The sequence below is a fragment of the Castor canadensis genome, chromosome 4 (genome assembly GCF_047511655.1).
Source record: "Castor canadensis chromosome 4, mCasCan1.hap1v2, whole genome shotgun sequence".
Taxonomy (NCBI): Eukaryota; Metazoa; Chordata; class Mammalia; order Rodentia; family Castoridae; genus Castor; species Castor canadensis.
The window spans coordinates 78,750,789-78,768,479 of record NC_133389.1 but is presented as its reverse complement, the minus strand read 5'-3'; the positions used below and the strand labels follow the sequence as shown (position 1 = coordinate 78,768,479).

The 17,691-nt window shown below is 37.3% G+C and overlaps 1 protein-coding gene across 3 annotated transcripts in view; it reads left to right on the top strand.

Annotated features, from left to right (window-relative positions):
• Cntnap5 (contactin associated protein family member 5) overlaps positions 1 to 17,691 on the top strand; it is an 826,603-nt gene that overhangs the window by 396,190 nt on the left and 412,722 nt on the right. For all 3 annotated transcript variants that reach the window (XM_074070497.1, XM_074070498.1, XM_074070499.1), the window contains exon 6: positions 3,488 to 3,672. In XM_074070497.1, coding sequence (XP_073926598.1) covers positions 3,488 to 3,672 — 185 coding nt within the window. The remainder of the gene's footprint in view (positions 1 to 3,487; positions 3,673 to 17,691) is intronic.

Below are 17,691 nucleotides of genomic sequence, written 5' to 3'. Positions count from 1 at the left end.
AAAACATAATTTTTGTGGCTACATAATATTTTTAAGTTCTTCAATGCTTACTGACATATGCTTTTCCAAAAAATGGATGAGATTCAATTTTGCTTTATCTTCAGCTGTAAAAATATTAGCTAAGTAAATGAACAAGATAAACAAGGAACAATGCTAATCCACTTTGAGGAAAGGTCAGCAAATTGTTTTATGTGCTCACCAATATTCCATGCGGTATGTTGCATGAAAAGATAAGCATCATAATTAGGGTTTATGGTTTTATTAAATACAGTGAGCAAAAAGTAGTCACTAAGAGAATGTGTATATTTATTCCTCTAATGACTTAAAGTTAGGAAGAGAAGAATTGTCACATGGATTAAAAGTAGAGTTTTCTGAGTCATGGCAGGATGGAGAGAGGAAGAGGAAGGGCGGACTCTGGACTTTAGGAAGGGAAGGACAAGAGTTCCAGTGCTCTCCTGGCATACCACAGTCCAGAGGTCTGGTCCACATCACATAGTGGGGTAATAGTGGCAGTGAACACAGGGAGAGGATGGTGGCAACAACCTACTTTAAAACTTCCTGCTTGAATATTCAAGATTTAAATATTTCCCTGTATGTGAAGAGAAGCTTGATCTAATTGACTAACAAACCCATACTTACCACTGAACCTTACACACCCTCTTTCCTTAGAATAATCACCAAGGAGTTTAAAATAGTGGATCTGCTAAAACAATTTGGCAATCATCTAAAAATGTAAGATCAAGATAGAACTGTATTTTATATCATACATCAGAATAAATCCCATTATGTAATGAAGATGAAAAACATTTGGGAGAATGCTTCTGGGATCTCAGAATAGAGATTGCCTCTTAAACTATAATGCAAATGCACAAGTCAATGGATAAAAAGAAATGATGAATTTTCAACAGAAAAAAATCTTTTAACATTTTATTAGCATATAATAGTTGTACAGGGGGTTTCATGGTGACATTTCCATGTTTATATTATACTTTGGTTAGTTTCATCCCATAATTACCCCTCATGCCCCTCCGCCCTACTTATAATGATCTCGACAGGTTTCAATGTTCTATCTTCATATACATTATAAAGTATATTGACCACATTCACCCTCTTTTACCCTCTCCACTCACCTCCCCTTCCCTCTAGTCCTCTCCCTCACAGTACATTCAATAGGAAATATCTTGAGTAGTAAACAATAGAAACAAACAAAGTCAGGGAAGCAACATCAAAACATCAAGCAACATCAAGTAAAAAACAAAGCAATATTGTTAAAATTGATATTACAGATAATGGGTTAAATACAGATTGAAAAAAGAGTAGGTAAAGATAAGAAGATAGTCCACAAAAGAGAAATAAAAATGAAGAAATTTTCAACTTCATATTAAGAGAAATGCATATTAAAATTATCCAGAAATGCATTTTTATCTGTCAGGCAGACAAAACTTTAAAGCTAGACTACATTTTCTCGGGAAGCTGTGGTAAAAGAATGCTTATGAATTCCTAGCAGGACTTTAAGTAGGTATGGCCTTGATAGAAGACAATTTGGCAGCAAACGTCAAATATCTCATGCAACCGTCAAAATAATCTTTCTTCAGTGTTAATCTGAACTAGTAATCTCTGATTTACTGGTTCACCCATTTATTCTATTCCTTAAAGATGAAATGTAAGCTCTGTAACCAAGCATACAGTCCTTGATACTGGAGCCAGCCTTGCCAGCAGCTCCTTCCTGCTGCTGGGATCCCTCCACCCTTCCTGGCACCTGAGCCTGAAAGGCACCTGCTTCTCCCAGCTGGATAATGATGCACCTGCTTCCAATCTTCCTCAGCCTGTTGCTCTGCAAGGAACATTAACCTGCCCTGCATGGTCTATCCATGCTTCCCTACAGTAACTGCTTTGCATATTCTCTCTCTCTCCCTCTCTCTCATCTCTCTATAAATATTTTATTCCTTAAAAACCTCACACTATGACCTTCCCAGAGGTCAGTACACCTTTAGCCTCTGTGTGTCCTTTATATATATTATGTGTCACTGTGATCAACACTGGTAGATCACAGTGTCCTTTGGAAGAAGGAAAGGAAGGAGTAGATTTCTTTTTCTCTTCCTATCTTAAAGGGTAGAAAGGGTAGGATAGAGAAAAATTAAAATATCTATTTCTATTAACTCACTAACGCAATCCAACCAAAGTTGAGAACTCAAAACTTGGGGAACAAGCAAACATTAAACCAACAAAACAGAGTTAGGTAGTAATTCAGCCAGCTCTCAGTTTCTAATTATAAGTTTAGTGTCCCCACTCCCACAACCACTCTTATATGAAACAAGAAAGTGTTATTCAGTGAAGTAGACAGGGACTTGAGGCATACTGGAGGTGGGAGTAAACAGCCTACAGGGAAAATAGCATCTCCTGCCTCCGAATGTCACACTGTGGAGCAGGCTGCTGTGCCTCTATGTGGGGAGGAAGGGGCAGGGTGCACATCTCACAGGAGCGAGGAGAGACATTCAGCTTCTAGTTTCTAAGGGAGCTGAATATATATGTATTCCCCAAGTTGAAAATCATACATAATTAGTGACTAGTTGCATTTAATTGCTCATTTTACTAAGATTGAGACAAATTCTGGAGCTTGGGGGGCAGCTGTAATCTCTTTTGGTGGAAGGATGCTACCAGGAATTTCCACAAACTTGGAGGAGGAAAAAGTGGAAGGGAAGGCTGGTGTCCTTAAACACCTGAATTCCTCAAATCCTCCCAAGGGAGTGTTCCAAATTCCATAGAAACTGAATCGTCAACACATACGACTTGTGCTGTGATAAGTAATCACAGCAATAAAGAACCATGCTGAACTGATTTATGTCCTGGATGTACCTCTGTGGCTTGTATACTTAACCTCACAGAGCCTCAGCTTCCTTATTGTTAAATGTTGATGTAATTTTCTCTTACATGACTAAAGGCACAAGCTGTGAATTTCCTGTTTAAGTGTTGTTCGTGCAGTAAGACACTGAACAAAGGCAGCTAGAGTGATTGTATCCTCCACGTTTCCTTTGTACATGGACTTCTATAACTCCACATGCCCACTGTCTCCTCTTGTATTAGCCTGAATTTCCCCTTCCTTCAAGATGCAGCTCATAATCTGTTTTCTCACTCAAGAGACACTGAAATGCAAAGAATGTGTATTTTTCTTTAAAAGTGGAAACTTCCTTTTTCAATCTTATTCATGTTACTATTAGGATGTAGTTCTTTTCACTATTCAATTGTTTAAGTTCTGAAAACACTGCATTTCCTACCCAGAAAAGCATGCTAGAATTGAGCCCTGGAATCTGTGGACAAAGCCTGCCTGTTTCTTCAGAAGCCTTATAAAGAGATGATCACTTCTTGCCTTCAGAACAGAGTGAAGTGGCTTTGCTCACAGAGCCTTCTAGTACTTAAAGTTGCTCTTGGGCAGGATTTAAACTTACCCTTGACTCAGACACCATCTTGCCTTCCTCCCACTTCACAGATGACAGCAAAGCTCGGCTCAGTAGCAGTCCACCCGCAGCCACCTTGGGCAGCCTCCTGGATGACCAGCATTGGCACTCAGTCCTCATTGAGCGAGTAGGCAAGTTGGTGAACTTCACCGTTGACAAACACACACAGCACTTCCGGACCAAGGGCGAGGCTGATGCCTTGGACATTGACTATGAGGTGAGTCCACCCTCCCTGAACACCCTCAGGCTTATGGATCAAGGACAATAAGGAAATCAGTAAACAGAGCCTTTAAGAAAAAGATGTAGGGAGCTGGGGAATCTTACCCAGAGACTTTATCTCCTCATCACCTATGCCAGATAGTCTACAAGAGAAGGAATCCAAAGAAAGAGTGTGAGCAATGAGGTGGGGAAAAGCCCACCATGGGTTCACCCAGGAGGTATCAGCTGTGTGCATTAAAATCAGCAGGTCTTCCATTTACTCTGTGTGTGTGTGTATGTGTGTGTGTGTGTGTTTTTTAGTCTCCCTGCATGTGTGTCAAATATGTTATTCATACATAGTCATTCTTTATTTAAAAACAACATCAATTAGTTGGCATAATGAAGGATATAGAAAGTATAAACAAAATCACCAGGAATCCAAACTCTGCATTGTAAGCATTAGCCTTTTACCTTCATTCCGTGTAGACCTTTTACTATTAATATTGATTAGCTGTTTCTCTCTTGCAATCTCATAGAAGAAGTGATATGAAATGTACCAACTCTACAATACAAAGAAAGTGGCACAGAACTCTAACAACAAAGAGTTAGCCATCTTCACTAGTAGTTCAGTTCAAGTGTGAATTGTGCCCCTACTGCATACCAGACTCTGTGCTGAACTTAGAAATGACTGATCCCAGTACTTAATTTCGAGAAACTTACAGTTTAACAGCCAAAATAAGCCACACAGAACAGTGGTGAAAACTACAGATAGGAGCCTTTGTCACTGAACCAGTGCAGGTGATAACGCTTGCTCAGTCCAAAAAATAGCAGAAGACTCCTGGCAGGACACTGCTGAGTCTTGAAATAAGGATAGAGTTAGTCTGATGCAGAAAATCTGAAAGGCAGACCAGGCTACAGTGCATGAAATGCCAAACATTATAGTATTTTGGGAGTTTAAAAGAATAGGTCAGTAGTGGTGTGTGGGAGTCAGTTCAATACTTGAGGACCAAATATTACATTTTCAGGAATGCTATGAGCTGGCTCATAAACATAACCATTATTAAATGTTAAGTTACATAACTTTAATTAAATAAAGTATTTTTAAATGGGTAAGTTATTCATTAATTCTATTTTTTGGGGGGTGCAAGTATCTATCACCTAGTCACATATACTGGAGGTTTTTTATAACCATTCTATCTAGTGGAATACAAGTGGAGCACTAGGCTGCTACAGTGCATCTCTTCCCAATTCCATGGTCCTTGATGATATCTTGAAATCCATCATGGTGGAAGAATTTACACAAAAGATGCTGACAAACAGGAATCAAGGCTTGATTGTTTATTTTGTAGATTGCCCAGACCAGATATTAGTAAACTAAATTAATTTTTACATTTTTAATGGCTTGCAAAGAAATAAAGAAATAAAAAGAAAAATATGTGACAGAAATTGTTTGAGACTATAGATAAGAGTTAAACATGATAAGAATTAGCTGTAAGAATATCATTATAGGAATCAACTGGTTATGCTAGAATTTACATAAAGATTATTGCAATTTATTATTTGTAAATTGTGTGCTACACATTGTTTAAGCTGAATAATCTTATGCTTATATGCAAACACAGACATGTGCATGCAGAGTTCATGTCTTGTATGTGTCTGTGTTCCAGCCACCCCAGGACATCCAGATTTTAAACACATCACCTGAACAGGAGACAGGGAGACACAAAACACCAGAACTAGTCAAAGAGCAAATTATGAGGAATGAACAGTACTAAAGAATTATTTTCAGGACAGTGACATAGCCAGTTTTACATTTTAGGCTAACAATTCTAAATGACTGGTATAGGGTCAGCTTGATTAGCAACCCCTGGACACTTGTAAAAACTGCACAGCTCAGGCCCTACCAGGTCTATTGAATGAAAAACTGGAAGAGCAATCAGCAATCTGTGTAGAAGTCTTCCTTGTAATTCTGGTGTCTGTCTCTTGATGTCTGAGCATCACTGTCTCAGAATAGTCTCTCTGAAGGTTATATGCAGTGTGGCCTCGCAGATGGGTGGAGGAAGATGTTGCTGGATGGAGAGCAGGATCCCATGTTCAGATATGGCTTCAGCCACTAGTGGGAGAGATAATAGAACAGAGGAGGTGGAGATAAGCAACTGAAAAGTTAGGAGCTGGCCTATTTTTTTTTTTTGCAATCACTATCATGAACTTTAAGAAGGATCTCTTCTTTTCATACTAACTTTGGTTTAGTATATGCAAATAAGATATGCCATTCATTAACTTCAAAAGAGAAGTTGTCATCCTTAGACTCAAAATGCAAGATGCCAAGTAGGTATTTTTGAGTTGTTGGAAATTGGAAATCTGTGAGTACCTGTCACTCTTCTTTGTCAATGTATTTAATTGATTGAAAAAACAAAGAGAACGCAGTATATTAGAATTAACTCAAAGCACTGAGATATCTTTTATGAATATGAAGATGACAACTAAACACACATTAAATAATCATTCAATTGCACCATCTCACCATCATGTTTTTCCTCTAACGTTCAAGGAGATAACTCTAAAATTCATCCCATCACTTGACTGACTATTTATTTGCAAGTCTCAGTCTGTCTATCTATATGATTCCTTGTGTATAGAAATGATGTAAGATAGGTCACAGCTAAGGGACAATGACATGAATGTCTATATTTAGGGAAATGAAATGCAATATGTACATCAATTTAAGAATTTGGAGATGATTTCTTCAGGGCACGCATGGATGCCTTGGTTCCTTACTTAGAAAAAGTGCTTTCTAAGAAAGAAACACCTTGAAATATTTCTTTTAAGCAACCTCTGCTTCAGGGGATTAAAGCCTCTTAAAGCCAGGTTGTGCCAAGAATCATAAAAGAAGACAGATTTGACTGAACAGTGGCAGGAGAAGCTGTCTGTGTTGGAAAAGAAGAGTTATGTGTCAAGAGAAGTCCCTTACCTTGAAGCTCAAAGGAGGTGTTGAGAAGAAAGAGTAGTTGGGGTGGGGAACTGTGGTCTACTCAGTACTCTCCCACTAACTATATAAACTTGAGAATTGAAAACTGCCAATATAGTTTATCCAGAAACAAAATCAACACCCCTTTGAAAGGAATAAAGCTAAACAAACTATTTAAGTCTATTGATAAGAATCCTGGTGATTGGTTTGGTTTGTGCTATGAGATTCTCGGTGCAAATGCTAGGTCTGGATACTACCAGCTGGAAGGATGACTGAGTTTGTGTGCTGAGATTCAATGACTCACTTTCAGAGCACATTCTGCTACTTTAGATTTACCCTCTATGGAATTTCATATCAGGGATAATTATATTATGCAACCCTAACTTCCTTTTCAAATTTTAGCACAATGTGATATTACTGGCAATGAAATGTGGTAATTCTCATTCCTCTCATCTTAGACTACCCTAAGGATATCCATCACAGGAAAACGTTTGCAGTTTTCTGTGTCTTTTCCATCCCATGAGGCAAACACAAACAAGGGCTCATAGAATCCTCTGTCAAAAAGATAAGAAGCAGAAAGACTACAGCTCTGTTATTTCCCACTGGAATGTCTTCCCAGGGCACATTACCTGACCCATGTGACCTCTCCAAACACTGCCAGAAACACTGCCGCAGCTCACTTTTCCTCCAGCCTGGAGCAAGAAGAGCTTTAGAAAAGATATTTTAAGACCTTAGTCCTCTGACATCCTTGTAAAGAAAGAAGTTCTTTCTTTTCAACAGGTCTCAGTGTTACTGTTTTACATCACCGTCTTTTAAGTTCCTGATCTCTTAGAAACAAGTCTATAAATGTATGATTTACATGGTACCACACTATACATACCAGAAAGCCATTCTATAAAATGCAAAACACATTTTAATAAAAGTTCTTAGTTTAAGATAAAGAAACAAAACCCCCAAATAAGATTAAACTCAAATCCCTACACATTTAAAAATGAGGGTGAAACAGTAATGTAACTTTAAAAATAAGTTTATATAAATTTGAAAGAAATTGGAGAAATATTTCATAATCTACAAGTATGAAGATCCTTCTAAATATGATATGAAATCCAGAAGACAGGAAAAAACATGAAATTTTTTGTTTTAAATAATTTTGTTAAATGACTTGAACTTACATAAAAATATATGCTTAATAGCAACAACCTCCACCAAATAACATGAAAATGAGCTTCAAAATATCACAATTTCTTTAATAAATAAAAACTTCCTATAGATAGTTAAAAAACAAGTAACTTGATTGAAAAATAGGGAAAGAACACAAAGATATTTTTTATTTTTTATAAATGATTTTGACATATTCAAAAAGATGCTCAACCTCACTCTTTAACAAAAAAAGAAAAAGAAAGAATTCCAATGACATTTTTAATATAGTTCTCAAAGACCAACACTTTATCATACATCTTATTAACACAGATATGGACACACCAGAACTCTGTCATGCATTGTCCCTGGCATTATAACCGATAAAAGATGATACCATTCAAAATTGGAAATGAATATTATTCCATTCCAAAATTCTGTTTCTAGATATTTATCCTACAATTTTAAGCAAATGTGTGCAATGGGATATATGCAAAAACATGGAAAATTATCCAAAAGATCACCAAAAGGAGTTGATTACAAATCTTGATCAGCTCCTCCTTAGAGTGCCTGGTGACTTGAGCATATTCACAAAAGCCATGAGGTGGAATGCTCTCACCATGCTGATTACAGTCTTGGCAGGGTGCCCCATCTTCCTCTTGACACAAAGAAGGGTAGGAGGATTGGAAGAGTTGCCCTCAGAGTCTCACTCACTCACTGCACCAATTCTGGGAGTCTGTCATGGGTCCAGATTCTCAGGAGGCATGGTGTGTTCACACTTTGTTCTCAGAACAGATTTGTATTACAGAAAGTCCTTGAACTATAATATCCATTTGGGTTATTGGGAATGGGATCCCTCAGCTTATGCTGTGGTCATTTTGACCCATTTTCTTCAAGTGTCATCCTTTCTGGTATTTAGGATAAGGACCATGGGCAGCTGCAATATTTTGCTATTGTTCTCTTTGCTGATTGTGCAAATCAAAATCTATCTGGACCTAAGAATGACTTTTGAATCTTTACCAGTTGATTAGCCTAACCTTGGCCTTGAGCTTGCCTTGTGTCAGGATGCTAGATAAACCTGTGCAAAAGTATAATATACTCATTAAAAACAATGAAACAATCGTATATATACTCTGATATGAAATTTTTTCCACTGTAAATTGTTGAATGGAAAAAAATCTTTTTTTGTAACACAGTGTAAATGGTATGTGCTTAAAAGAAGAAAAACTATCTAAACTTGAAAGCACATATAGACAGAGAAGTCTGGAAGGATACTAAGGTGACTGATAACATAGATTCTCAGATAATGAGATAAAAGAGGAAGGAAACTTTACTTTTTACCGTTTACTCTCTTGAAACACTTTGAGTTTTGTACCACATGTAAAAAAAAATATTTTAAGAAGAAACAGAAGTAATAAAAAGAATGTATAATTTACAAGGTGGTTCTGGTACTTCTTAGATGGCATGTTCACTTTTATTTGCAGTTTATTTTCAAAGTTAATCATCACCTAATACTATGTAATTAAATTTACTCATTTCTGAGTTGTCTATCTCATCATCATCCCCAACCTCACAATTCATACTAATCATAAGGACTAAGATTTTATTTTTCACTTTCATTTCTTTTTTCTTTCTTTATTTTTGTGATACTGGGGTTTGAACTCAAGGTCTTATGCTTAGTAGGTGGGTTCTCTACCATACGAGCCATGCCCCCAACCTTTTTTGTTTTAGTTATTTGTAAGGTAGAGTCTCACTTTTTTGCCAACACTGATCTGGACTCCAGTTCTCCTACCTACAGATATTCACAAAGCTAGGATGAGAGGCATGTGCCACCAAGCTTATTAGTTGACATGGGGTGGTCTCCTTAACTTTTTTACCCAACTTGGCTAGGAACCATGATCCTCCTGATCTCTGTCTCCCAGTAGCTGGGATTACAGAGTGAGCCACCACACACTCAGCCCTCATTTATGACTATAGAATTATATCTGGGATAGAAAACAGTATTTGGAGTAGATAAATTAATGAATTTTCTTGCGTAATTGAAAAATATTAATCCAAACCCTACTTTCCTTCCTATAAGAAGTTCCTAATAGACCCTAGTGCCCATAGGCCACCCTTGTTTCAGCTCTTCCTCTTACTTGGCATTGACTAATGACCGCATCTCTTACAACTTAGGCTTGGTTAGAAGGACTGGTTGGGGGACATCATAAAACTATCTTCTTGGGAGTCAAATAACTATAGATAGATTACTAGGGAAACTGCTTCCAGATCCTGTTATAGTCTAATAGTTATCAGTCTTATTTCCTTTATATTTTCTCAAGTTTTTTAATAGTGAAATGGGATATAAAGATTCCCCTTAATTATTATTAAAAGCAAACTAGTCATATTGAATATGATGGAAAGAATCTTTCAATACCTATATTACATTTAATATTATTGTTTTTATTAATATGAACTAATGAAGCAAATGACAACATGTCCTATGGTTTTATGTAAGTTTCAATTAGTAAGTTGCTAGCATTATCCAATTAGCTTGCCACTTCTAGGGTAACTGGCTAATAAGATACTTAGAAATTAGTTGGATTTGGGTTCAATGACTGTTATTATCAATAAAATAATATAAAGTTATCCAGGACACTCTCAGATACTCTTAGAGTCTGAGGCAAGAGAACAAATGGAAAACCACACACTGTAAATCTAAATATTTGAAGAGTTACAAATCAAGCTAGCAAACTATTGAATAAAATATGCTCTATTCCCTTAGTTTGACAAGTGTACCTTCACAGTCGCACTCACAAGTCCAAGCTCTGTCGACATTGTAAACATCTGCTTATTCCTCAGAAGACAGATGAGGAGGGGAGCAGTGCAAGCTCTCAAGGCAAGCAAGAGCTGTTGAGTCAACAGTTGTGGGTGTTGCGGGGAAGATCATGGTCTGGGAGGGTGGTGGTAGATTCACAGTCATTTCCCCTGTCCAACAAGCATCTCTACCTGCCAGGAAGGATGTGACCAGAGGATACCAAGGGTGAATGCTGGATCCCCTCATGCCTGGGTATCTAGGGGATACTGAAGTTCAGATTTCCATCCAGCTGCTTGCTTGAGCACTGAGATGTACATGATCTAACTGATTGGGCAAAGTTATTCAGACAAAATAATAAATACATGTTAGACCAATTGGGTTGAATCAGTGTCTGTGAGAAGACCTTCATGTAGGAAAAAGGAAGCATGGGCTTCACATTTGATCTGATCTGAACCAGGAGCAACAATGAAAACAGCAATAAAATCTGTCTGAATACAGCCTTTGGTGCAAGACCTGAGAGCTGATTAAGAACAGAGGTTTGGCCTATCAGAAAAAATGGAAGGGCTGACTTAGCTACTGAACCTTACAGGTAGCTTTGTCTGCCCTATGCTTTACCTTTCCTCTTCTTATTTTGAGGGATGTCACAGGCTCTTCAAATAGTGAGGGACATTTCTCTGCTATACCAGTGTGCCCAAGACTGACATGTTTCAGGGGTTGTGGAACTTTTAGGTTTTTATGGGGCTTTTTTTTTTTATCCTAATAGTACAGTTTTAGGCAAACCAGGAATAGTGGACCACCTGACCCTGGGTCTTGATTTGCTGAGAGCATTGCTCAGTGGATCTAGAAACAGAAAATGCTAAGAGGCAATGCAAGTAGTGGTTAAGGGATGAGGCTCTGGATTGTTGAATACAGAAGTCCAGTGCCTTTACTTTGTAGCTGTGAGTCATCAGTCAAGCTGGTAATTCTTGATACATTATTGGTATTTTCAGCTATAAAATATAGCAAATAACAATATGCAACTCAAACCTTAGAGAAAAGCAATACTGACAGAAACCTGGAAACATGGTACCAAGCAAAGACAGTCAATGAATGGTGCAATTCCCATCACTAAAGCAAAGGAAGAACGCTGAGGGTTCAGCTAGGAAGTGCAAGTGCAGGTGAGGCCTGAGGATTAACTAATAGGTCAGAAGCCAAAGCCAGAGAGTGTAGGAGGGCTACAAACCTGCGAAGATGGGCAGAAATTTGAGGCCAGAGAGTTAGCAGGACAACTGTTGAGAACAATGCTTCTTCCTATTTAATGCAGGACTTTGTCTAGGTGAGATGTCACTCATTGTCTGTGCCAGCATATAGAAGACAATTTTTTCATGCAAAAATGGGACACTGAGAACGTGTAAAAGAATAGATCATAGAAGGAATAAGGCAGTACTTTTTGGTGAAAACATAACCACTTCCCTTCCCTCGTGCAATTCCAAAGTGGTAGGGAAAATAAGACACCATGTTTAGGACAAGCATATTAAAGATAAAGCGATCAGAAGTTTCAAAGACGTCATAGACTGAATCATTAGCCAAGTCAAACTGTAGAGTACAAGTTATAAAATGGTGACCCTGGACAAGATTTGGACTGCTACTATCTTATTTGGCTTCTATGTTTAAAAAATACTTTTAGATAAGATCAGTATTTAAAATCATTAGAATTCACAGAAAATTGTTATTTCAAAATTTCTTTCTCTTTCTTTTTTTCAGTACTGGTGTTTGAATTCAGGCTTCACACTTGCTAAGCAGGTGCTCTACTGCTTGAGCAGTGTCTCCAACCCTTTTCGCTCTGGTTATTTTGGAGACAGGGTCTCACTTTTGCCCAGGCCAACTGGGACTAAAAAGTTCTCTTTTATGTTTCCCATCATAGCTGGGATGACAGGCACACATCAACAAACCCAACTTATTTTTCCTTGTGATGGAATCTCACTGGTCTGGAATGATGATCCTCCCAATCTTAGACATCCAAGTAACTTAGTCTGACAGGTGTGTGCCAACTCGCCCAGCTATTGGTTGAGATGGGACCTCAAGAACTATTTGCTTGGGCTGGCATGGAACCATGACTCTCCTAATCTCAGCCTCTCAAGTAGCTAAGATTAGAGGAGTGAGTCCCTAGTCCTGGGATGATCTCATGTTTAATTGCAGAAATTCATCATCCTTGATTTACATTCTAAAGGCCAATGGTGGACTGCCCCTCCTTAAGGGGCATGAGGATCAGTGATACCCGGTCAGTGCACAAAGGCAGCAATTTGATCCATTGTCATAGTCCTTCCATTGTAAAGTGGACTGACAGAGCAAAAGCAAGACAAATATTCAAAAAATTTTGAGAGATTTCAAAAGTACCAGAAATTCAAGTCAGAAAGTAGAATCTTTAGAACAGAAAGAATCCAAATTTAAACCAAACTAGAGAAAAAGTCCATAAAGAAATAATGAACTCATTGCCATCGAAATAACACCAAAGATCAAAAAAGAGACAAGCAGATACCAGACAAAAAAAGAGGAATAAGATCAAAGAAAAGATAGTGGCAGATTCTTCAGACCTTATACATTTAATGTCACGGCAGTCTTTCCTATGGGATTCATAGTTGTGACACCAACAATGCCATCAGGTTACTAGATAGGCCATATTTTCCAGACCAAATTGGAAGTGAAATTTTGCACTCTAATACCACTAAGATCAATAAAAGGAATGCTATGCAATTTGCCAAGATTAAGCAAACAAGGGAAGAAAAGAAACAGAATATCAAAAAGCACAATAAGGCAAAAGAAGATTAAGAAGTAAAATCATTATACTCTTTTTTGATCCAGTTCAACATGTATTTGTTGTATCTATTATGTCTGAATTATACCTATTAGAATTACATAATCAAAAATGAGTATGATATTATATGTGTTTTTGAGAAACTTTTCTAGAGATATTTCAAAATATTTGTGGTAGTCAGCTTTCTATTACTATAACAGATACACAAGACAACAGAGAAAAAGGTTATTTTTTGCTTAGAATTTTTGTGCTTTCAACTCATGATCAGTTGGACCCCTTGCTTTGGGTCTGTGATAGGACACCATGGCAGAAGCATGTGCTGAGGTAGAACTGATCACTTCACACTCAGGGAGTGAGGGAAAGAGGAAGAAGAAAGAGCTGAGATCCTACTACTCCCTTCAAGGTCACACACTCAATGACCTAAATGCCTCCCACTATCCCCTACATCTTAAAGGCTCCACAACACCCCAGTAGTGCCACCCTGAGGATAAAGCCTTTAGCACATGGCCTTTTTTGGGAACATTCAAGATCCAAACTATAGCTGGGCATAGCTACTCAAGCCTATAATCCTAGTTACTTGGAGGGTGGAGATCAGGAGGAGAGTGGTTAGAAGCCAGCTTGGGCAAACAGTTCACACAACCCTATCACAACAAATAGTTGGGTCCTGGTGACCAACCTGGTGCTTGTCTTCCCAGCTATCCCATGAAACCCGAGTAGGAGGCTCATGGCCCAGGCCAATATGGGCACAAAGTAAGAGCCTATCTCTTGTGTATCAGGCACTTCTTTTAAGTACTTGAAATATGTCAATGAAAAGAACAGAGAAAGATTCCTACCCTGATGGTGTTTGCATTCTAGCAGAAGAGATTAAACTATAAGCAATACACAATATGGTATATAATATGTAACTTATATAGTAAGTAAGATGACAAAAACTATAGTAAGAAGAAGAAAATTAGATCAAGGTCATGGGCTTAACAGAAGGAGCAAGCTGTAATTTTAGATACTCAGTGAGGGAAGACATCATCAAGATATTTACATTTCAGCAGAGACTTAAGGACACAAGCGAGTGTGTATAATGTTATTGGGGGAGAATTGACTCAGGGTATAAGGTTCCCTTACCTATAACAACCATGCTGCATACATTAGGCTTCTGTTCCCTCCAGCAGACATTGAAATAAGCCTCTTAAATCCAACCTTTGTCCTACCAATGTAATCTATCATATCTTACTAAAGATTTTTGTTATTTTCCTGCCGAAAATCCTACCGTAACTCCCAATTTCTCTCAGCTTAGCTTTCAAAGATCTTGTCCCACAGCTCCAACTTATACTGATAATTTTATTTATAATTTAGAACACTATGGTTTCTTATTCTTTCAGTCAGTAGTATAGGTACTATCAAGCCACTTATCTTATTTTCTGGAGTGCAGGGAATATCCTTTATATTGACTATCATACTTTTCTTCAGATAGTTTTCTGTAATATTTATCTTCCTAAAAGTATGATTCAAAATTATTATTCTTACAACTCCAATTCAATGGTGACTTTCTCCAGTTATTTCCAAAGTGTCTCCACTTTCTTTGCTTATATGGAAGAGTGGGTCTTTTGCATTGTTCTTCCCATACTTTGCCTTCCATCAGTCTGTTGGAGGATGGATTTGTCTATAACCCTGCCCATACTGCAAGGTTTACTTTTAATGCTAACACAGAGACTTCATTAAGCCCTCACAGAAAACAGGGGCTCAACAACTACTTAATGAATTAAAATGCAACAAAAATCTTAAATTAATTTTCACAAGTGTTTCTGAGAGTTGCTAATGCTATACTTAGAATAAAAATTTTTGATTAACGTTAACCAAAAATAGCTCCTTGGATGAGTCAGATTTTGTTTGGAAAGTCTATGACAACTGTAAGTTGCCAATCAATGGATGAAAATACAATCTAATGCAAACTGGGTTCTCATCATTGTCTTCTATATACAGAAGACCTTTGGTCTGCTTCATACTCTTTCAAAGACTCTGTCCTTGAAAGTAATCTCTGTTCAGTGTCATTAGTATTGTCACAAAATGAAAGCTGCCAAAGTCTCAATGAGACAACACGACTGCATCAACATTCTCAATAATGAAATCAGTGAGGGAAAATTGAAATTTTTTTAAATAGTTCCAATTGGGGACAAAAAATGCTAATTAAATTCACACAGGATTACAGAAGTAGAAAAATTAGTAACTTTTACAATACAAGTTAAGATCAAAAGGCGTTTGTAAAATTATTACTATGGTCATAATTAAAAGTACCTATTCTAACTACATGTGTGAATCACATAAAATATCAATAAATTAAAGTACATTTAAAACTGTGAATTTTTTACTCTATAGCCATTGGTTAATGCTGCCTTGCTCTGACTTGGCAGTTCTGGGATACAGAGGCCCTGGAGTCAATGTTATGGGAAAGTTGTTGGCTACACAGTTGTACAGCTAAATGAGGACATGAAGGGACAGTGCCAAAAGAGAAGTCAAGGTTGAGAACGTGGGATGGAGGAAATCAGAGCCTTGCTCTTAGCAGAACAGAATGATCAATATTCAGCTTCGCATACAAAAATTCCAATAATTGGCCAGTTCAGGCCATATACAGCAGTGACTCTTATATGGGTGGCTGGATGGACAGAAACACAACTCAAGCAAGATTTTCAATTGTATTATAAAAAATTTGATCAATCATATAAAATAAATGTAAATGATCTAGCATCTGTTAATGGACTAAATCTATAATTTTCATTGTACAATTGTAACTTCAAATTCTCATCTTGAAAAATCAAAAAGCAACAATCAGGTAGAAAATTTACTTAAATTCTGAGATTTACTTAAACGCAATTTTGCTGCTTCTCCCTAACTGGATTCAATATCCTCACCACCCTTTATATATCTTGATGTCAGAAAAATCTAAGCCTGATAGTGAATCCTTCTCCTCAACATCCTTCTCCTTTTTTCCTTTTCCCTGAACAGATCACAAGCTGGATGGTTTTTGTATTGTCTCACCTCAGGAAAGGCATGCCAACTATTTGTCCCATTATATGTTAGCTTCTGCTGTGTATGGTGCCTGCCATGGCCTGTGACGATGAGATATATTCCCTTAGAGTCTTCCAGAACTCACAATCTTGTTACTCTCAATTACTGAGAGCCTCAGGAAACTTATATTCCCTTTCCTACACTCATAGGCCTGAGAACCCTTAGCACACTATGCTAGAGTCACCAGGTCCTTATGAAAGAAGCAGTCCTGGGACCATTTTCTATTGTGACTTTTCTTATCTAAATGCTACCCTTGGTGTATCACTAGCTATTTACACAAGGGGAAGACATTCTGATTGGGAGAACATACCCTCTTTTAACAGTGCATGTGTGTGATTGAGAGAGGGGGAGAGAGAGAGAGAGAGAGGGGAGTGAGCGAGAGAGAGAAATGGAGAGAGATCCAAATAGAGACATAACGTAAGTACAAGATGAGGTGACATTTCAAAGCAATGGAAAAAACCTGGGTCATACATTAAATAGTGGTGGGATAAATATGGTTATAGAAATGATTCTGCTTTTCTCACATATTTGGAAAAGTATTCATAATAGATAGGTTTTGGTTTTTAAATAGTATATCCATTAGAAATAATTTGTATTAATACTTATTGGAAATAAAAATAGAAAACTAGCATTTCATAACTTTCCCAGAAACATGTGTGTGTTTCCTCTCAGCCTACATTCTATGCACAACTGACAAGATTTATCACTGACATGATACTTCACAACCCATTATAACTGTAGCACTTTTCAATCAGCATCACATATTTCCCATTTAATCCCAAATGTTTAATGACTGTCATTATTCTCAACTAAGTAAGATTCCACTACATCAATTCTTATTTACTATACAAAATTATGGGACATCCACATTATTTCCCATTTTTCATCTTACTAACAGTTTGGAAACAACCTTCTTCATAGACTTTTAAACTAAGTTTCTCTCTAACCAGACAAGAATATGTTTTGCTTATTCCTTGGCTATCACATACACATACTCTCTTAAAATGCTCTTTTAAGATATAAATACAAAGATGTTGATTTTCTTTTCTCTTTCTTCTCTCTCTGTAAACTTTCCCTTTATTTAAGATTTTAAAAGTTGTGAAAATTGTTTGTAAAATAAGTCCTTAACAAGCAAGCAATTACAGTTATTTTTATATGGGCTAATCAGTATCCTTTTAAATGTGTATAATCAAGTAGTATCTATAATTATTTGAGCCACTTGGCTCATGTACACAATTGAATCTACTGAAATGTACTTCTTTCTTTTCCTGTCCTACTCACT